Source organism: Macaca thibetana, chromosome 9 (genome assembly GCF_024542745.1).
Source record: "Macaca thibetana thibetana isolate TM-01 chromosome 9, ASM2454274v1, whole genome shotgun sequence".
Lineage (NCBI taxonomy): Eukaryota > Metazoa > Chordata > Mammalia > Primates > Cercopithecidae > Macaca > Macaca thibetana.
The window spans coordinates 20,767,578-20,790,682 of NC_065586.1; the positions used below are offsets into that span (position 1 = coordinate 20,767,578).

General features: G+C 36.9%; 2 protein-coding genes across 8 annotated transcripts in view; one reads left to right on the forward strand and one right to left on the reverse strand.

Annotated features, from left to right (window-relative positions):
- The window catches only part of LOC126962727 (60S ribosomal protein L12-like), a 990,727-nt gene that overhangs the window by 729,489 nt on the left and 238,133 nt on the right, over window positions 1–23,105 (forward strand). The gene's annotated exons all lie outside the window — the stretch shown is intronic.
- NEBL (nebulette) overlaps window positions 1–23,105 on the reverse strand; it is a 378,265-nt gene that overhangs the window by 107,337 nt on the left and 247,823 nt on the right. For 2 of the 7 annotated variants that reach the window (XM_050804045.1, XM_050804042.1), the window contains exons 1-2: window positions 6,850–7,653; window positions 6,684–6,755 (exon numbers count right to left, since the gene is read on the reverse strand). The exons of 3 other annotated variants lie outside the window; for them this stretch is intronic. In XM_050804045.1, the coding sequence (XP_050660002.1) occupies window positions 6,684–6,755; window positions 6,850–6,930 (153 nt within the window). In that variant the 5' untranslated portion in view covers window positions 6,931–7,653. Of the gene's footprint in view, window positions 1–362; window positions 1,541–6,683; window positions 6,756–6,849; window positions 7,654–23,105 lie in introns of those variants that run through there. 2 more of the 7 variants (XM_050804043.1, XM_050804044.1) reach the window with 2 other exon arrangements.

The following is a 23,105-nucleotide window of genomic DNA, read 5'->3' on the forward strand; positions in this document are numbered from 1 at the left end:
TGGGTCCTGTTTACCCAGCCTGCCCAGTGCAATTAGCAAGCATGTGCCATCTCACTCCTACAAGTGTCCTGGTGTTTTGTTGCTTTTAAGCCTTGACACTTAAGCCTTTGGCCAAACAGAAACATAGCTGCCTACCTCAAGGTAGAAAATAAGTAGTCAGCATGACAGATGTGACCAATTAAGAAGCAGAGGCAGAAATCAAATGGGGATCACTATTAGCATTACCACCTAGACATGTTTGATTAGAAGAAGAGGCTTAAATTGTGGCCACCGTGGGCTTCCTGTTACTAATTCCTCCCAATTTATGAGCACCCATAGGTTTCCCAATTCTCCTCCCCAGCGCAGAGAAGTGCTGAACCTACCCAGAAGGCTTGCTATGTGGTAGAGATCATTCCAGAATGTCTTCTTGCTGGAGATCAGCAAGAGAAAGCCCAGTGAGGCTTAGCCAAGCCTGCTCATCTCTTCTCTGCAACTCACAAGTCAAATGACTCACTATCTTCCCCTTTGGGGAGAGGCCAGAACTGTTAGGCTGGGGGAAGACCCAGGTTGACATTTCAGCCCAAAAGAAGTCAGGAAATGTGGAGAAGGACCTAAAATAATCACACTGTCACACTAATTGCCGCACAATCTGGAAACTGGGAGGCAAAACGATGACTCCTTGAGAAGATGGAGGTAATTTGCTAAAAGTTGTATCACTCTGTAATATAGTCATGTTTATCCTCCCAAGACCATAGATACTTAGACTGGAAAAGTGTTCCTGTTTCAGATGATAAATTATATGTTCTCCCTAATTATAACCCAAAAGTGGAGTTGAATTGCATATATTACCTGGTTCTTAGAAGACGTGAATAATATTGATGTTATACACTAATGGTACATGCAGATTTTCCCATATGCAAACCTGATTTGAGGGGCATTACTTAACCTGCAGTAGAACTAGATACGGATTAAGTGAAGTTATTTCAAATTGCCATATTTCACTGCTGTGACTCTTGGATATCAGATGCCTACCACATTAAACATTTGCTTTATTCATGAAATCAACATGAGAACATATTTATCTTATCTGAGCACTAAATTACTTTTTTTTCTTCTCAGAGATTAGCCATAATTTTAGGTTCCTGCAAATCACCCTCCTCAGCCACTAGTAATTAAACTGTTAATGGCAGTATGATAAATAGTAGGCTATTTTGATCATACGGAGAAAAAAGTATCTCCGTTATATAATTAAGTGTGAGAGAAAATAGCCTATCATTAGGCTTAAGTTTGACTCATTATTTTTATCTTTTGCCACCATCTATTCCCCATCACATTCACATTCTTCACTGCAGTGGTATGTGCTTGTGGCTACAGCCTCCTGATAAAGTCTGACACATGCGGAATGTTCAGGACAGGAGGACTGGATAAGGGTGAGGTATTTACTTCTTCCGTTAGGCAGACAAATAGTTCAGTCTTAATTGTGGACTGTGTTGTTTTTTTTCCTTGGGTCTTTATTAAAAAGATACATATATTTGTATATCTTCATTGAAGGTGTATTTAAAATTTAATATCCTTTACAATTGTACAATTCAAGAGAAATTGTACAATTTGTTATAAGTAACACACAATCATGTGTGATTTCAAATGAATTGTGCAATATAAATGACAATAAGCAAAGAATCTTAGATTTTTAAATATTTAAGGAATATTTATATAAATAATAGTTACATATTAGTAGCCTTCCTATGCCAAGATAATAGGAAATGATCGCTGAAAGGGAACTATATTGGTCAATGAAATAAATCTTATGTAACCTAAAAATCACTGAATAGATGGCTATATTTTATTACAACCATGTCTACATCTTATAATCTCGGGTTGACACCACCTATTGGATAGACTGACTGGCCACTCCCATTGTCGCCTATTAAAAGAGCCCAGATGGATTAATGAGAGCAGCCAGGCTCCTGCCCCAGCCCCAGAGGACAAACTGATCTAAACCAGGCATGGTCATGCCATTCAGTGTTTGGCCTGGGGACACCACAAGCTCTGCGACTTTAGTGGAAATCTTCCCAGAAGTGCTTCTAGCATTTCTGATATAAAGGGAGAGATGCTGCACAACCCTTTGACACTGTCTTCTACCTTTTTCTTTCTCAATCACAGGGAAGGCAGCAGCAATGATGCATTACCAAGGAATAAGCCACCATACTAATGATGACAGAATAGAAGGAAAGGAGCCTGGGAGACTGATAACATCCATAGTATCCAGACTGAACTACCTACCTCCAGGCTCTATATGTGGCGGCTGGGGAAACAAAAACCTACTTGTTAAGACATTGTGTTAGAGTTTTCCTGTTTTTACAGTCATCTGCACTCCTAACCAATACACAACCCAACTCATTTTCACACTGAAACACAAAAAGGGCAAAATTGATGACTTCATGATCATTAAGATGTCCCAAACATTGACCTTCTCTTTTGCCCTTACCCACGAATCCCACAATGTCTTCATTACAGTTAGGACGAATTTAGTGCAGGGTCGCTTCCTCCTCCTGGCCAAGTTTCTTTGAATGAGTATGAGATCAGCCAAAGGCTGAAATCGGATGACAGACATGGAGATGTTTGAGGCTCTTTCCTTTCACAAGCATTCTTTTTTTCTTTTTTTATACTTTAAGTTCTAGGGTACATGTGCACAATGTGCAGGTTTGTTACATATGTATACATGTGCCATGTTGGTGTGCAGAGAAATGCAAATCAAAACCACAATGAGATACCATCTCACACCAGTTAGAATGACAATCATTAAAAAGTCAGGAAACAACAGGTGCTGGAGAGGATGTGGAGAAATAGGAACACTTTCATAAGCATTCTTAACTGCAAGTATCTGGAAAGCCTTTTCACAAGTGAAATCATACAAGTTAAAGTCAATAAACCATGGTAGAAAGAATTATGGCTCCATTACTATTTAACTGGGCTGGTCATAGCTAAGGTCACTCTCCCAGGTTTTCTGATACCATCTAAGCTTTCTCTGGAGGAGTAACCATAGAATTTAATGTTTTTGGCATTGAAAGGATTTACCCACAACAACGTTCATTTGCCTGGAAAATATTCTTCCTGCTGCCATGCAGATGAACACCCTAAAGAGCCTTGAACTAAACACGGAGTGAGAGGCTGCATGCAGATGTGGTTCACCTGCTCTGCGGAAGGCTCTTTCTGCCTAATTTACAAGAAACATACAAAAGATCCCCTTTTGCCCAATCTTTTTTATGACTCCCCATCAGAAGGCTACTAGATCCATGATTCTGAGTGCTCAAGAGAGTGGATAGGTTTAACTTAGTCAAGGAATTGATCAGATATTGTTAGATTAGACTAACAGGACTAAATATGAGAGAAAGTATATCTGCGAGAATATATCTGAGAAAATAATAGCATTATGTGATTACCAGAAAAATAAAAGAGGCTGCCTCAGAAGACCAGCTGTTCTTCAAAACTGGGAAGTGAGTTGTGCAGAGGGAAACCCCATAATGTTGGTAGAGCAGGTGCAAAGCAGAAACTAGGATGGGGGAGAAACAGAAAGAAAGAAAAATGCCTTATGCTGATTCCCGAAGTGAAGCCACTTGACCTGAAAAACTGACATTTCTCTATATGGAGAATTCGAAGCAGTGCAGGCCTCCTAGGGCTGATCTCTAGGCCAAGCTTGCTTAACATTTCTACAAATTGTCTGACAAGGGGATGATACAGCAGTGTCTACAGGTCAACTGACTCCAAGCTGTCTTGGTAAGGGAAACGGCAAACTGAGATGAACTTCAGAAGTTCTCAAAGGGCCAGGCAAGAGGGCAGAAAACTACAGATTAGATCTAGCCCTAGTATGGTTAAAATAATTCAAACTATTATTTAAAGATGATGGGTCCTAAGCTAGGGGCTACAGGTCAGAAATTAGGAATTAAATGGCTCTGATGGTCTACAGATCATCAAGCTATTCTAACAGCTTTCTGCAGCTCCCAAGTCTAAGAAACTCTTCATAGCATCAAAAAGGGTGCTAGAAGCTAAGCAAAACATTATCCTACTCTACACATGATCTAGACTGTCCACATCTGTACCGCTCTGCACAGTTCTGATTATTACATCTTCGTTATTAAGGACATAGGAAAGCTGGAAAAAGTTCAAAGAGTAATAATTAGGCCACACCATGAAGAGAAGTCCATGAAACTATCCCTCTCATCTATAAAAACGAAGCAGGGCCAGCCTGCTGGTTCACACCTGTAATCCCAGTGCTCTGGGAGAGCGAGGCAGGAGAATCACTTGAAGCCAAGAGTTTGAGACCAGCCTGGGCAACATAGTGAGACTCCACCTCTACAAAAAAAAAAAAAAAAAAAAAAAAAAACGAAAATTAGCCAGGCACGGTAGCACACACTTGTAGTTCTAGTTACTTGGAAGGCTAAGGCTGGAGAATCACTTGAGCCAAGAGATTGAGACTGCAGTGAGCTGTGGTCACACCACGGAACTCCAGCCTAGGCAATAGAGTGAGACCCTGTCATAAAAGGAAGGGAAGGGAAGGGAAGGGCAGGGCAGGGAAGGGAAGGGCAGGGAAGGGAAGGACAGGGCAGGGCAGGGCAGGGCAGGGGAAAAGAAAAGGAAAAAATCTAAAAATTAAATAAGTATCTCAGCAAGTATAGAATTCTATTTGGAAGCAAAATGTGAATGTGAATACAGATATAAATTAAGCCACAATAATAATGTCCTAAATATTTAAGTAGTACATTCTACCATGCAACAAATATCTCTAATAAACAGAAAGTATGCCTATCTGTTTAATTTTACCTACATGGGTGTGAAATGTATGGCTTTAAGCTTTTGCAAAATGATAAAGGCACCACCCCCACAACACATTGGTTTTAAAGTCACTGATAAACAATCTTACCCAAAACAACTCCAACAAAATCACCTACTAACTACAGTTACTACTTTAGTCCTGATGGTTTATGTAACACAAGTTAGCTCAGTTATAATTGCACTTCAATAAAAATATATCGAAGCTGGAAGAGGTTAGGAACTTAAGAGTTTTAGTAGGTAGCATTACTACTACTAATAGTGGCGTAATAATAATAAGGCAAAGAACAACATTTCATGGAAACCTACAGTGAGAGATAACTTGGCAGTGTAAGAGGGAGGCCTTTGTGTTCAAATATTACTGCCGCTGCTTAACTGTGTGACCCAGGCAAGGTACTGAACCTCTCTGTGCCTCTATCTCTTCACTTCAAAAATGAGAAACAGCATAGTGCCCACCTCGCAAGCTGCAATCCCTGCACATAGTAGTCACTAAATCTTAGCTGTTGCCAATATTGTTATTGTTGTTGTTGTCATTTATTATTATTGCAATTTACAAAGAACTTTCACATACAATAGCTAATGACTATTAAGTAATAGCACAAAGAAATACTTAATTTAAAGGGTAATTACATCACATGTCAAGTATATGGGAAAGGGTATGATTTCCACCACCATCCTTTATGCTTGTCTTCTGGTTTGTCAGAAAGAGCCAGTCATATCTAAACTGTGATTGGATGGATGTAAAAGTAAGTAACAGACAGAGTAGTTAATAACAGCTAACATTTATGGAGTACTCACAATGTTCCAGATAGTTTATTCAGCATTTTAGATGCATTACCATTATTTAATCTTATTATAAACGTTACAGCTGAGGGATGGAGCCCAGCCAGGTTACATAACCTTTCCAAGGTTATTGTGGAGTCAACCCAGGCAGATTGACTTTGGAGGACGTGCCAGCCCATTGTCCTCCTGCCCAGGACTGACTTCCCTTTGAAAACAAACGTGCAAAACATTCTGATCATCTTGCTCATTATCAACAACAGAAACAACCAGTATTGTGCTCATCTCTCTAAATGAAGACACAGGCACATATTCACTCTACAGGAGTCACCCTTCCTCTGGACCAGCAATCCTCTTCGAACTGTTAATGAGGATCATCAAAATTCTCATTCCTGGTGAGCAACATTTTTCCTTGTACTTCTTGAATTCTAGCTTACATATTTAACATAAAACTATACGTTCAATCATTCAATATATTCTGGGATTCCCTTGAAGTGTAATATTGACCAATCCCAGTTACTAAAAAATGTCACAACAAAAATGCCCCTTCCACTAATATCCTTCTCTAATATCAGGGTTCTTAGCAAGCAGCTTGGTAATCCACAAATCCTGAATTGTAAATAGAAGTTATATGCATAGATATATATATATATATGCATTTTCCTGTTCTGAAAGACAAGTCCATTCATTAGATTCTTCAGAAAGCCCCAAAATGTTAAAAAATGACTACTCATTTAGATAGAGGGCCTCCCAAGACAAATTACATCATTACATTCATTTTAAAATCTTTGGGAGTTCTCAAATGGAATAAATACTGCAATTCAATGCCTTATGATTTCATGCCCGAGTGACAGCAAACCTCATAAGGGACAGGATTCTGGATTAAGAATGAGGAGACTTGCTCTAGCAGAAATTCTCTGTATAGGTGACCTTGGCGAAATCACTTAGAATTTCAGGACTTTGTTCCATGATCTGGAAAGTGACTGTGTTTTAAAAGGTGGTTTCAGGGTTTCCCCCACAGCTCTATGCCTCTATAACATAATAATACCACAGGTGCAATGCAAAATAAGACAGAAAGTACTCCAGCCACTTACATCACTAATGAGTTGCGTGCATTTTCTGGCCAATTCCATGCTTAAGTCTTCAATAACAGGCTTATAGAAGACCTATTTGAAAAAAAAAAAAAAAAGAAAGAGAACATTTTTCTCATCATCAATTTAGAGGAACAAACGCTGGTCATGAGTATGTTTTCTTACTCACTCGGTCTTCTTCATTTTCTTCTTCCCCTATTGTTTCTTCTTCAGTTTCATCTTTTATATCCTCAAATACAGGGACCCTCATTTTTACCCTTTAAAATATTTATTTTTAAAATTTACTCATGTGGCATCCTTTTTTGTACCACAGCGCCCTTGAGATGCTGATGTCTCTGGTGCTCTGTTCGAAACGCCCTTGCCCAAGCCTCAGCCCTATTTAGCCCACACTTCACTCCTTATCTCAGTGGTGTGTGAGTGAACAGAACAGGATCCCAGAGGTCTACCAGGCTGGCCTCACAAGTGGACATAACATATTCTTGGGCAAAACTTGATTTTATGAACTTTTAAAGCCAACATTTTTTCCACTGGTTAAGAAATCCAAAAGAGAAAATTTATTTATCTTTTACTAATTCTATTCATTCATAAAAGAGTGTAAAAAGGACTTAGAGATTCCACAAAAACTACTCAGCTCTAACACTCAAGATAGCACAGTCCAAAGCCTGTTATCTCAAAGACTCCTCATCTCTGTCTAAATAAAGCTTTCACTGGAACGTCGGACTTCTTTCTGACTTGGGGTAGAGAATCTGGATCATTCAAGCTCATTTTGTTAACCCAAATTATATGTTTTATCAGACACACCAGTACTTCTCACATCCTAAAAAATACCCACTTTATATTAGCTGATTAGAGGCTAGTTATTTATTATGAAAAGCCCTTTGAACCACTTCAAAGAATCTATTCTGAGTTAATGATGACTGTTAGTCTTATACTGGCGAGTATGGTATTGTATTAATTGTAAACATCATTAAACATGAGAAGTTGCAGTTAACACATGTTGATATATAATTTAACAATTCTAGAAACATCACTGTTTCAAAAATAATCATCATCATCTTTGAATTCTGCAATTCTACTCATCATGTCAATTTTTACAAATTCATTGGCGATGTGCATTATTACTCAATGGGTACCCCACATTCAGAAAAGTTTGGAAAAATTAACCATCACAATATTTATAATGTGGTATGTGTCCTTGGTTATGTAAAACCAAGGTTAAAAATACATTTTTCAAAACAAATATTTTAATGTCAATTCAGGCAATTCCAAGACTCTCTACAACTCACGATTTATTAATCTGGTTATTTAAATCCTAGGGGAAATCAATTTTACCAAGTCATAGCATATTAGCGTCGGGCATAAAAAAATACTCTACAAAGAATAGTAATACTGATGACAGAAAATACAAATTTATTAAAAATAATACATCATTCTAAGTAGCCAAGCATAACTCTTTTTCTCTTGATATCATACCTAGTTTTCAATGTGTTATTAAAAAAATGCCTCGGCCTTACCTAAACTGAAAACTCTAACAAGAAAAACATTCTACACAGTCATCGTGTACAAATTATTTCTGAAATTGTGTTTCATGAGGCAAAATTCCACAAAAGATTCTGGGGGAGAAGAGCAGGTTTCTTAAACAAATACGTTTGGGAAATCTGTACCCCAATCTCTGCCCCTGCCACTTAGACATCTACAAGGCATATTGACACATTAGAAGTTCTGAGAAGACCTTCAACCAAAAAACCTACTTAGGCTTGCTTAACCTCCTTTTCCCCTGAACACAAAACCTATCTATCTCATCAAATCTAATCCAATTTAATCTAATCTACCTACCTACCTATCTTTCTATCTACCTATCACTTTTTTTTAATTATACCCACTACCCCAGAAAACTAACACTCCTCTGTGAAATATGACCTATTACTTAGGGAAATATTGCTCTATTCTGCTAAAATGTTGTGTTCTAGAAGGAGCTATTGGTCTTGAACTAGTTTTTGATAAAGGCTAAATTAATGGTATCACATATCCTGTTCACCAGCAAAGTACCAAAAAGAAATTGTCCCAAGCATGCTAAATTTGGAAACCACAACTCTAAGATTACAGCCATATCATGCTGGCCCAGTACAGTGGATTCCACAAGGACATTGCTTGTACATTTTATTTGTTCCATAAAAGGAAAGAATGTGTGGATTCTAATTATTTCCCTCAAGTCCTCCGCTGGCCAGAAGATTATTCTAATATTCTATAGATCTATTACATTATCTTTATTGGGAAATAAAGAGGAGTAATTTCTGTAAACTTGTCTTGCAAATTTCTAGAAGTGTAGGGAGAAACTCTCGTCGAAACTGCCTGAGACACACCTTTTGGCTCATATTTGAGGAGATAGTACTGGTGTTGCTCAGGGTGACACCTATTCCCCAAGGTGAATTACATTCATCAGGCTTGCACTGCAGTTATTTCTCATTTCCCATCATGTAATACGTTCTTAAGGACTCTTCACTGTGCTGCAAGAAAATAAGCTGTTGAGATTTAATGCTCAAAGTTTTGAAAACAAAAACCAACCACCATGTGCAATGTGAACACAAATTTTCCATTTGAGATTCTAGAATCAGAATTTCAAGCAAAGGGATCCTTAAGAAATCAATATACCTAAAGCCCTCTCTTTCACAGATGACAAAATGAAGGCTATGAAAAATTATCTGTCTCATTTACAAACTATGAAGTACTAGGATCAGAACCTAACTAAAGACCTGTGTTCATTTGTTCAACAAATAAATGTTTTTATGCCAGGCACTGTGCTTGGTATTAGAGATATGATGGTGAATAAAACATCCTCATACTAAGATAGAGTAGGAAATAAAACACTCATCACTCAAGACTTGCTGGATGAAGTCTTTAATGGATTGCTTGGCAAGCTAGAGACAACATTACTTTTGATTGAATGTATCTTTTTTCCTTTCACCTATAATATAAAATTCATGCAAAGTTTTCTCTAAAAAATGTTAAGCCCTGCACTTCATCACAGCAAAGTTTTCTTGTCAATAGCTCTAAAATATGACATGGAGAATAGGAAGAAAGTGTTCCTCATGGACAGCTATCATGTTTCAAAATCCCCTATCAACTTTTCCAAAAACCAAGCTATTTTAATAGATATTTTCACGTTGGGTTGCTGCAAAAGGAAAAATCTCCGTAGCTGCTCATACCTTTTACTTATTGGGCACTTCTTTTATGCTGTTTACTTTTCTACTTTAGTACTCTACCCATGCCTTGATACAGAATGAAACCAAGATGCATCACTTACGGTGAGACTCTCAAAGTCCAGGTCTGGGTCTCCCATGTCCTCTAGGGCAAATTACTTAACCCCTCACTACCTCTAATTCTTCATAAACAGAAAAACTGAGTTGCCAGAAGTTAATAAAAAGAAAGCGCCAGCTGGACGCAGTGGCGCACACCTGTAGTCCCAGCACTTTGGGAGGCTGAAGCGGGCGGATCACGAGGTCAGGAGTTTGAGACCAGCCTGCCCAACATGGTCAAACCCCGTCTCTACTAAAAATACAAAAATTAGCCAGGTGTGGTGGCATGCGCCTGTAATCTCAGCTACTCAGGAGGCTGAGGCAGGAGAATCACTTGAACCCGGGGGGGCGGAGGTTGCAGTGAGTCAAGATCGCGCCACTGCACTCCAGCCTAAGCGACAGAGAGAGACTCTCTCTCTAAAAAAAAAAGCACCTTAAAAATAGTGGAGCCCCTCACAAACACAAGCTTTATTTCAACCACCAATAAGGGTACACAGTGATGGGAAAAACACTTGGCATGAAAGGGTCTTCTCATTCTCTGTGCCATTAATATCCTTTTAAAGTTAAGAAGGGCCTTCTGCAACTAGACAGTTTAAAGATAAGAGCTCACTTGCATATTTATAATTCAGAAGTCCTCTGATCTTTTGATAGTTTGATGTTTACATGTAAGCAAATGTATTTCCTTAGCAACTGTCAGGTGGGTAATTCAAGTCTCTGGAGACACAGCCCTGCCAAGGGAACATATCCGTGCCACCATCTTGAGTTGTGCAGTGCACAACTGTCTTCACCTTCCCTGAGGTCACCTATGACAAGACTTTCTTGGTTTTTGACTAATGCTTCATACTTATGTCACTTTTTTCTTCTTTTTTTAATAATGATAGAACATGTGCTTTTCCCCAACATGGTGATACATGATTTAAAAATAAAAATTATAATAAACAATTGAAATAGATCCAGATTCAGTTCTGAGTGGGGGGGAAAAGTACAGAGATAAACTTTTTTCTTTTAACTTGAAAAATGAATTCAACATTTCTTATTAAAAAATATTCATCCTAAATGGTTAAGTGAGAGAAGAATTTGTTTGCCTGATTTGTTTCCCTGCCGTGATGGCTTTTCACACCCATTTTTTGTAAAGTATAGACAGTATCAAACTCTATACATATTGTTTTTCCTATACATATATACCTATGATAAAGCTTAATTTATAAATTAGAATAGTAATGACATGAAAAGACATTTCCCAAAAGAAGATATACAAATGGCTAACATATGAAAAAAATGCTCAATATCACTAATCATCAGATAAATGCAAACTAAAACCACAATAAGATACTGCCTTAATCGTCAGAATGGTTATTATTAAAAAGTCAAAAAACAATACATATTGGTGTGGATGTGGTGAAAAGGGAACACTTACTGCTGGTGGGAATGTAAATGAGTACAACCTCTACAGGAGACCATATGAAGGTTTTTTAAAGAACTAAAAGTAGAGCTACCATAGGATTCAGCAATCCCACTACCAGGTATCTACCCAAAGGAAAAGAAGTCCTTATATCAAAAAGACATCTGCATGCGTTATGTTTCTCACAGCACAATTCACAATGTCAAGCATATGGAACCAACCTAACTGGCCATCAACCAATGACTGCATAAAGAAAATGTGGTATGCATTCACCATGGAATACAACTCAGCCATAAAAAGAACAAAATAATGTCTTTTGTAGCAACTGGGATGGAGCTGGAGGCCATTATTCTAAGTGAAGTAACTCAGGAATGAAAAACCAAATACTGCATATTGTCTGTCACTTGTAAGTGGCAGCTAATCAGTATGCAAAGGCACATAGAGTACTGTAGAAGTCTCACACAGAGACTCAGAAGGGAGAAGGGTAAGGGATTAAAACCTACAGATTGGGAACAATTACACTACTCAAGTGACAAGTGCACTAAAATCTCAGACATCAACATAAAATTCATCCACGAAACCAAAAACCACTTGTACCCCAAAAACCATTGAAATAAAAGTAAATTTTAAGATGTCACAGTAAGAGATCAACTAGTAATAAAATAGAATAATTATAACAAAATGCTGTAATAAAGTTATGTGCATGCATTCTCTTTCTCTCTCAAAGCATCTTCTGATGTACTCACCTATTTTCAGATCTTAGTAACTGAAACCTCAGAAAGGAAAACCAGAGATAAGGGAGCATTACTGTAGCTATGTTCCTGGGAAGGCAATTGAGTACTGCCCACGAGATAGACCCTTTTTGCACCTATTTGTAAATGCATTTCAGTGTTCTTTACTACGCATTTATATGTGGTTCTTCAGAATCACCTATGAACCAACTGTAAGGTCTTACTGGTACCCTCGTGTATTAATGAGTTATAAATCTTTGAAATGTGTTTATGTTTTATGAGAGTCGTGACTTTACCATTTAAAGAATTCTGTAATGATGCAAGTGATTTGATTATCCTCAATTCTTTAACATTCAGGAAAAATAGAAAGAAAAAAGGCATTATTGGAGAAAGCCCACCTCTCAATTGTGAAATTTAGCTGTAAAAATTTCTAGCATTTATTGATATCAGCTTTTGGTTTTGTTTTGTTTTCAGGTGGGATCTCATTTGACTATTGGCAAATGTCACATGTGTGCTTGTATATATGTACATTCACACATGCAACACACATACATGTAACAAGCAGAGTTAATTCACCACAGCTGCTGGTTCTTGCTCGAAAAGCATAAAAGGCTTCAGTAAATGCAATGACTTAATTACTTCTCACATCTGGAAAAACTTGAATACGAGAGTGGATTTATTGAAGAAGCTCTTTGCTTGGCTGTCAACACCATATCAAGAGCCAGAAAGAGAACGGGCTTGATCACTCTTGGCAATTCTTTAACCCATTCATAGATGATCTACCAATTAATTCATAACATGTCCTGTTTATATGATTTATGAATTTTGTGAAAACACAGCAATGTAAATACTTTCCTAGTAATTTATGGAGAAAAGCTGTTTTTGTAATGTTTCCAAGAGGAAAAAAAGCATACATTAAAATGGGGAAATAATAAAGAAGTTTTCACTTTCAAGGAAACAAAGGAAAGGGTTTTGGGGGTTATAGAGCATATTGCGAACAACCATTAGAACTGTAACTTACACAAACACATGCAAAACTAGATGATTTGGCACTTTTTGGAGAAAGTGTAATATAGTGCTCCTAAAAGGGAACAGGGGATTTATATGAGCTCATAGCAAGAAAATTTAGTAGAAACCAAGTGTATTAGTCCATTTTCACACTGCTATAAAAACAAACCCGAGACTGGGTAATTTATAAAGAAAAGAGGTTTAACTGACAGTTTCACATGACTGGAAGGCCTCAGGAAACATACAATCATGGCAGAAGGGGAAGCAGGCACTTCTTACATGGTGGCAGGCAAGAGAGAGCCAGCAAGAGCAGGGAAAACTGCCTTATAAAACCATCAGATCTCGTGAGAACTCACTCACTATCACAAGAACAGCATGGGGGAAACTGCCCCCATGATCCAATCACCTCCCTCCCTCAACACGTGGGGATTACAATTGGAGCTGAAATTTGGGTGGGGACACAGAGCTAAACCACGTCACCAATAAACAACCAGATCTCCCCTAGAAAAGGATACTGAAACTGGAATTAGGCAAAATGATGATAAGGCATCCAAAGAGCAATTTGCAAAGACCCAGAGACAAGAGTTGAAAAAACCAAAAGTTCTATGTCACTGGAGCAATACAATAGGACAGAGATGAGGGAAGGAGAGGAGCTGAAGATCCTTCAGCCTCCAGGATGACAGGAGAGAGCTACATGAAGGAAATGTATTGAAATCACTTATCCTAACACAAAAAAACTGAAGTCAGTTTGAACCATGAACTCTTTGCAAATATAACAATTCCTACTCAATTTACTGTGGAAGCAGCACTACTACAGCTTCTCTATTCCTTTTATGTGCCTTGAACGTAATTTTTCCTTCTTCAGGTTATCATTAGCCCTTCAAAATACTCTTTGAATATCTGGACTTTATGAAAATTCCTAGTGAAGAAAGTGTTTCTAGATTTATGAGTTTTTGGAAGAAAAACATTTAAGGGAAATACGTTTGTATTATGTAGACCCTGAAATAAATAAAATTTACGTTAAATGTGTTTATAATACAAATTTCACACTTTTACATTTCTACAATTACAGTTTTATTATTTAAATGCACCTCTTTTTTCTAATCCTTACTAAACAAGTGATGTCAATGTTCCTTCTCCAACCTTAAGCATCAAATTACTAACACCTATGTTCACTAAGGATTCCTTCTTCCTGAAATCATGATTTCATCTCACTTTAAGCCAGGGAAAACAATACTACTAATGCTCAAAAGTTTGGAACTTTTAAAACACTAATTTGTGAGCCTTATTCTAATTATTTCCATGGAGCTTTTCCATGTTTAACTCAAACTATAAGACAATATCAAAATAAAATTATAATTAAATATATCATTAAAACAGCTATGAAGTTAATGATGCTTTAAAATAACTGGTACCCTTTGAAGAGTGAGAACTAGTTTAACATATGTTGTGGGTGATTTCTCTCTGAGGACTTTATCTTCTTTATTATTTGTGTGAGGGTGTGTGTTGGGGGTGTGGGTGTGTCTATGTTCGTTCATTCATTCACTCATTTGTTATATGAAGATGGACACGAATGAATTATAACAAATATAATTCAACAAATTTTATTTGTTAATAAGTTCACAAATGTTTCTTGTGTGCATTCTATGGGCCAGGCAACATGTTAATCTCTTCAATCGATGAATGAAACCAACAAAAATCCTTAACTGTCTCTCCTATTTCAATCATACATTCATTTATCAAATATCTATGAGTATCTACTTCATACTATGCACTACAGTGAGATATTTTTATATTTATATGAGACATTTTATACTTTTTCCTACTAGGTCTTTAAAATCCTGTGTATTTTAACTTCACAGTTACAGCACAACTCAATTCCAACTAGCGACATTTTAAGTGCTCAATAGTCAGATGTAAATAGCAGTGACCATGTTAGACAGTATAGTTCTATAGTAATGCTATAAGACTGGAAATCATTAGCTATTTTTCAATTTGATCATATATACCTTAAGCATGAAAAAAAATTTAAAATTAAATTTAAGATAATGATCTCAGAGTCTTAATAAGCAAGCAATAAAATCTACAATCTGATTTTAATTTCCAGACCTGTCTAAATAAGTCTTCAGTGTGGAAATGTATTTAAGGGTTTAAATTTTTATTATAAATAATGAATGAATTTTTAAAATTATGTTTTAATTAAGTTCACCAAAGGTATATTTTCAAAATGCTATCTTGTTTCATTAATGAAAAGATGTAAAGTCCCACTAGTTTTCAGGATATTCACCCTCTAATTTTCTGCCTAATAAATAATTATATGACTGAATAATAAATATTCATTCTATAATTCTCTAAATAGCAAAAAGTCCAAATAGTGAAATATCTTCCATCGATACTCCCATTTTTAACTCATATAACTGAATTTAAGCAAACCATTCATTCATCACCTTGGCTAGATAAGTCCTTTTAAACAATATTGTGAAGTAATGTCACCAAGAAGTATATGAGATTTTAATAAAGAGGTTGATGTCTCATGAAAAGAACCGAAGTTTCACTGAAATGAGATTTTTCTATTTTAAAAGAAACTTTACATTTTTCAAGTATTCAACAGAAAAGATCTCGATCAGTGAGGAAAAACAGTATTTCTGACTTCTATTCACCTCTCACCTTGACAGAGCCAGCACAATTGGTACTTGAAAACTGCTAGAATCTTGAATAATATCCAAATGCAATGAAGCGCTTCAAATCTAAAAATGCTATTATGCAGAATGATATTCAAGGTCTTAAATTTTATTTGTGCTAAACCTCACCCAAGCTATGCTGACATTTTTGGGGAAAGAGGAACTCCATATAAAAATAATGGGAGGCAGCCATGAAGTCTTCAAAGTTATTGAACTCTCTACTGACCTATACTAGGTACCAAGAGAAGGTACCAAAGGATGATCACTGCATGCCAAGCACTGTGCTGTGAGTTTTACATACAGTATCCCATGTGATCCTCAGACACCCATTTCACAGATGAGGTCACTAGGATTTAGACTGATAACTTGCCCAAGCTCTCACAGTAAGAGATTCATACCTAGGTCTTACTGCTTCCATTTATGTGAAACCTACTAGACCACAGGGCAGTAGAATCTTGAATGGATGCTTTTTATTTATTTCTGGTAGTGATATTATTTTCTCTCAACTCCTTCAACTTCCAACTTCAAAGGAATTGTCACCACAGATGGTTACATAAAGGAAGAGTAGTCCTTGTGGTATGGAGACAATTGGGTCCCTGTGATCAGTGAAAACAAACCCCCATGGGCATTAGAAGCAACAGGAAAAGCAGGCAATAATGAAAGCATTATGGGAATCCTTGATCTAGCAGGAACCTAATTTGAGGAACTTTTCCTGCTTTTCATTCATTAAATGGCACATTTATGAGCAGTAGTGAGCTGGTAAATGTTTAACAATCAGCTCTCTCTGGGTTTATATTTTTTAATTAAGAAATAAATTTTTAATTAAAAAACAAAAGCTCTGCTCTGCAGCATAATCATGGAGTTGGGAAGAGACGAACACAATCTGCTCTGGTAAGCTGATAGGAGCCAGTGCCACACAGCACTGTGAATAACAACAAAAGCCTGTATCTAATGTTAAATGGACCAAGAACTGCCAATCAACTGAGGCTAATCTTCCAAATTTTTAAATGGGCATTTCAAGGTATACAGTTATGCCCTGCTGCTATTCTGTTCCTTACCTGCATGTTGATGAATTCATTCTAAATGGTAAGATTTCAAACTTACTTGTGCTACACTTTTTCTACTGATCACCAGACTCTGATAAAATCTGTGTTTATGGCACTCTTTTTAATTTTTAATTTTTTATGTACACGATAGGTGTATATATTTATGGGGTACATGAAATGTTTTGATCCAGGCATACAATGCGTAATAATCACATCATGGAGAATGGGGTATCCATCCCCTCAAGTATTTATCCTTTGAGTTACAAACAATCCAACTACACTCTTTGCATTATTTTAAAAAATACAATTAAGTTATTATTGACAGTCACCCTGTTGCTATCAAATAGTAGGTTTCGTTCATTCTATTTTTTTTGTACCCTTTAACAGTTCCTACCTCCCCACCACCACCCTCACTACCCTTCCCAGCCTCTGGTAACCGTCCTTCTACTCCGTATGTCCATGAGCTCAATTATTTTGATTTTTAGATTCTACAAATAAGTGAGAACATGCAATATTTGTCTTTCCGGGTGGCACTCTTAATAATTTAGATGCCTCTAAGATATTGTACACACAAATGAAGCAAATGAAATGGAAAATACTTTTAAGAGGCAGATTTTCTTGTACCCAAATAGAGCCTGCCTTTTCTACACAGCTGTCTTCACACCGAAAAGGATTAAAACTTAAAATTTTCTTTAAGGAGGATCTAACACGTAAAAATTTAGAATATAGTAAATGTTAATTCAAAATAGTATTATAGTAGTGACTGTTATACTATACAGTCTCTGATTTGCAAAAAGCTAATGAAGATAATTTACAGACTAACTCAACAATTCTCTCAACTGGACTAGAATATTAGGAGCAATTCACCACAAAATATTGGAACAATAATATATATAAAAGAAATATAGAATTGCCAGAGGAAACAACTTATATAATGGTTTTAAGTCTTAAAATAAGGAACCAAGTACAGCCCTGATCCAAAGCACATATAGTGATATTTCTGCAGGAAAAAAAAAAGTGTTTTATAGAATTATGATAATACCTGTCTAGTATCAAAGCTTAATTAAAATAGTGAATAAACATATTCTTTGTATTTCACTGTGCATCAGCAAAAATATCTCCTTTTCAGCGAACTTTACACTTAGGTAAAAATTTTGACATAAAAAAGATCCTCAGGGTAGGACTGTAGTTTAAAAAGTTGAATTTTTTGGGCAGTTTGTCATGGAAAGTCTTAAAGCAGCTTCTCTGTGCTTTTCAGATGGATAGATTTAGAAGAAATGAATTGAGGACACACTTTTTAAAAACTATCTATATAGTTAAGCAAAATTGTCATTTTCAGCTCAAGGTTCATACAAAAGCAATATTTCTTTTATATATGTTGTCATGGCTCTGACAATTCTTTATAGTATTTATCTGCCATGATTTTACAAAGATTATAACTAACTCATGAGCTATTTAATCATGTAGCTTCTGCGTAAGTTCCATAATTATGTTATACTCAAAAACTAAAACACACGCATCAGATGTCATGAGGTTGTAGTCCACAATGACTGACGGCAGAACTGTATTCTATTTTTTGGCCTGGCAAAAACACTACAACTGACCAGACAAGGACGACTAAGGACAGAAGAGATCTGAAGGCAGCTAAACCCTCACTGCATGAACCATAGTCAGAGAGACACTGTTTGAAAAGGAGCAAGCATTGGAAGTGCCACATGTGGTGTGGGCAGTGGAAAGCATGCCACACAGAAGGAGTCCTAAGACCTACCTTCAAAATCCCTACACTGTAAAAAATTAGACCGATCTTCCTAGTTCTAAGATTGTATGATTACCAAATTTATCTACCTATCTACTAATCACCAGGGTACAAGGAATTCAAAGACAAAAACCTTATCTATTAACAAATTCTTTTGTCAAACCACTTTTTGGTTTGGTGTTTTTTGTTGTTTGTTTTGGCCAAAGGGGGACAGAAGTAACCTAAGATAAAGAGTAGGCACTGGCCAGGTACGGTGGCTCATGCCTGTAGTTCCAGCACTTTGGGAGGTCAGGGTGGGAGGATGGCTTCAGCCCAGGAGTTCAAGACCAGCCTGGGCAACACAGCAAGACCCTGTCTCTAAAACAGAAAAACTAGCTGGCTGTGGTGTTGTGAGCTTGTAGTTCTAGCTACTTGGAAGGCTGAGGTGGGAGGACTGCTTGAGCCTGGGAAGTGGAGGCTGCAGTGAGCTGTAATTGTGTCCTGCACTCCAGCCTGGGCGACAGAGCAAGATCCTGTCCCAAAAAATAAAAACAAAATATAAAGAGTAAGCACTGCAGTAAATCCTTTACATATCTTATCTCATAAAACACTCACAAACTCTCTGGAAAGTAAATACTATCAGGATCCCCAAACTGAAGTTCAAAGGTAGCATGAACAAAACTTAAAACAAGATTTTCTATGTTGATGTATATACCTGTTGTGAGCATTCAGCACTGTGAAAATGGCTGAAACCCACATTTTAAAGCTCTCTTTGTATTATTATTACACTTCAGAAACTAACCAGGTATGCTTGAATGGCCAATAAAGTATAGGACATTCATAAAACCTATTCCTATATACATCAAAATATTTTTAACTGTTCTAAAACCATAGTCTTCAAACAACTACAAGGACATTCTCATAGTCTAGTTTTAAAACTAGAGCATTTAAATCAAGCATGTATAAATAAGAAAGTATAAGTGGATTTTATATGTACATAAAATAGGGACGTATTCCCAAGGCATGGGAAATCATCAGTGATGTAGCTATCCTTAGTGTATTCACGACTATGCGTTCCAAAATCAATATAAACATAATCAGTGGGAAATTAAATTCTGATAGAGCCAAGAGTATGACTTTGAAAAGCTTTTAAGCATTTATCTCCACAATGATCTCATGAGGAGTTCAAGCTTGCTTTTCAAGCAACAACACCGTCAAGCCTCTAAAAAGCAGATATTTATCATAGCATTCAATCTGTTGCAAAAATTTCTTGGCAGTTTGACTCAATAGAAGAAAAGTAAGTTTTCGTGTCATCGCAAATGGGGAAAGAAATTGTTATCTTAAACACACCTTTATCTCCCAATTTAATTAACATTCTCCCTCTTAAGGTTATAATAATAACTTTTCTTATTCTTCACACTAAAACTATTTTAGTTTTTCTGCAAATATGAATGTCAATGCAAAAAACATGAAAATTACTTTTAAAAATAAACTAGAATTATTTTTTAGATTATTTATATTTCTTTTATATATGTTGTCATGAACTGTATTTTATATTGCTTCTGTTTTGTATTTTCAGTTGTATTACCATGTCTCAGAGGAATGCTCATAGATGTGGCTTACAAGAAGAGCGAGTCAATGGCAATGCTATGTTTCAAATAAAAATGTATATTGCCTGAGTGTACGTTATGTTCAATATTTGCTTTAAAACATCTGTATTTGGACTATGTATAAATCCATACGTTAGGTATCATAAGAAATATAAAACTGAATAAAATGTAGCCTTTCATACTCAAGGCTCTTCTAATCTATGAGTCGAGACAAAGCACTTCGAGAATATAATGAAGTCATCAGAGAATTAGAGAGTGCTGTAAAGGTTCAGAAGATGAAGAAAATCCCAAATATTAGGAAGATGCCAAAGTTTCATGAACATTGCTTTTGATCTGCAGATCATGAAGATGGATCTGTTTTTCAGAAGTGAGAATAGGGAGGTTAGAAGACATATCACACACAAGGACAAGAGAATCACCATACCGGCTGGACGTGGTGGCTCACACCTGTAATCCCAGCACTTTGGGAGGCCAATTGGTTGAGGTCAGGAGTTCAAGACCAGCCTGGCAAACATGGCAAAACCCCATCTCTACTAAAAATACAAAAATTAGTTGGGCATGGTGGTGTGCACCTGTAGTCCCAGCTACTTGGGAGGCTGAAGCAGGACAATTGCTTGAACCCAGGGTGGAGGTTGCAGTGAGCTGAGATCGTGCCACTGCACTCCAGCCTGGGTGACAGAGAGAGACTCTGTCTCGAAAAAAAAAAAAAAAAATTGCCATACTATGGCCCCCATGAGGAACAACTTGAGCATGGCATAGGGAAAGTGAAGGAGTAAAGATCGAAGGAAAGGCAGAACGGAGACAGCTTCAAATGTCAAGCCAACAACTGCGTATATAATTCAATCAGAAATCTCAAGTCACAGCGTTTTAACCAGGGGAGTGACATACAAATCCAATAAAGAAACCGTAATCTAGGTGCAACATAAGTAGGAAATGCTGAAATGAGAGGAACAGGATATCAGAAGACATCTGCAAAATGGCCTAGAGGCTGGCAAGAGATAAAGACTTATACTGGATTCATGAAAGCGGTTGATAAAAAGATTTGAGAGATACTAAAGATGTAAACAGAGCAATAGATAATATGTGAAGAATGAGAAAAGAAAGTTTGTGTTGAGATACTGTAAGTTGTTTTTGTTTGTTTGTTTTCAGAGACAGGGTCTCGTTCAGTCACCCAGGCTGGAGTGCAGTGGCACGATCATAGTGCACTGCAGCCTCAACTCCCAGGCTCAAGTGATCCTCCCACTTCAGCCTCCTGGAGTAGCTAGGACTACAGGCACACACCACCACACCCAGCTAATTTTTTTTTAAGTTTTTTTTGGTAGACACAGGGTCTCACTATGTTGTCCAATCTGGTTTCAAGCTCCTGGTCTCAAGTGATCCTCCTGTTTCAGCCTCCCAAAGTGCTCATATTACAGGCATGAGCCACCACACCCTGCTGTAAATTGTTTTGAACAGAGGGTGAAATAGGCTCAGGGAGGAGCATACTGAGTCTGAAATAGAGCATCCAGGTGGAGGATCAGCCATCAGTGAGAGCCGCACAGAGGTTATGACTACAGCATTGACTCAGCTTAGAGAAGGGAGTCAGAGTTCAGAGGGCCACAGGCAATTCCTAGAGCAAGTGAAGAGAACAATTTTGAAAGGCATCTGCTGAAGAAAAGCAATTATTCATTCCTCAAAGGCACTGCCGATCCTTCACACTGAATCTCAGAAAAGGTACACTCCTGAAACAAGGTCTCCTGGACAAAGAAAGGACAAAGAAAAACTCTATTCTGTTTTCTTAATAATTCTCAAAAATCAGACCACTTTAATGGAATGCTTCATTAAAAGTATTTATTAAGAGATAATTATGTGAATTAAGAACTTGGAATATAAAAATATTATCTGCATTAAGAGGCTTTAAACATCTTGGATATATGTCTAGTTATAAAAATGAAAAAATGTTCAGTTTACTGGAAATAGCAAAAAAGTACAAAAACAAAGCATACAAAATAATGTATCAGGAATTGTTAAATTTTATCAGTTGCTTTTCCAGCATCAGATGGCATATTTGACTTTTTGATCAATATCAATAGCATATTAATTTTATTATATCAATAGATTTCCCAGTATTGAATCACCCTGCATTCTTGGGTTAAATACTATTTGCCTGTGGTAGGTTGTTCTTTGAATGAATATGATCTTATAGCATTTGTTTATATGATCATATGTATGAGACAATGAATATTTATGCTCATGTACTGGAGCCATTTATGTTCAAAAACTGGAGTTTTCTTTTTCAGGCTATTAGCCTTTTTGGTGCTCAATACCAAAAGACGTATTTTGGAAATGGCCATTCTTGAAAATAGGATAGACTCATCAATAGAGCTATAGCAGACATGTCAATAAATTCACCTGTCCAGTCCAAACTACACTCATGTTCAACCTCTTCTGCACAGACTATGAATCGATCGCATACCCTGATTATTCACCCACAGCTCATCAGACCAAAAGCAGACACTGCACTTGAGGAGCGGAAACACATTGGTCATTTAGTGACCAATGAGAATGTGCTTTGCGAGTCTGAACTAACAGACATTGAGCTGTGGATAATTAGATGTCAGTAAGTGTTGGAGCTAAATGCTGGGTAAACTCAGGTGGGTTGCTATATTTCAACCACATACAGGCTAAGATAACCTGTATTCAGAGAAAAGCAGAGACAAAGAGCCATAGAAACCTTAAAAGATACAGTGAACAAGATTTGCATTTTAATGACTTCACAGTTTACATGAAGTCCAGCCCTACTTATTGCAAAGGTTTTCTATGAGATTACCCTCTATGCTTCCTATAAATCTCTTTTTCCTTCAGTCATTCCTTGGAAGCAAACATTCCTAATACAATATTTATCAGGGACAGGAACCTTTCATAAAGTAAATTGTT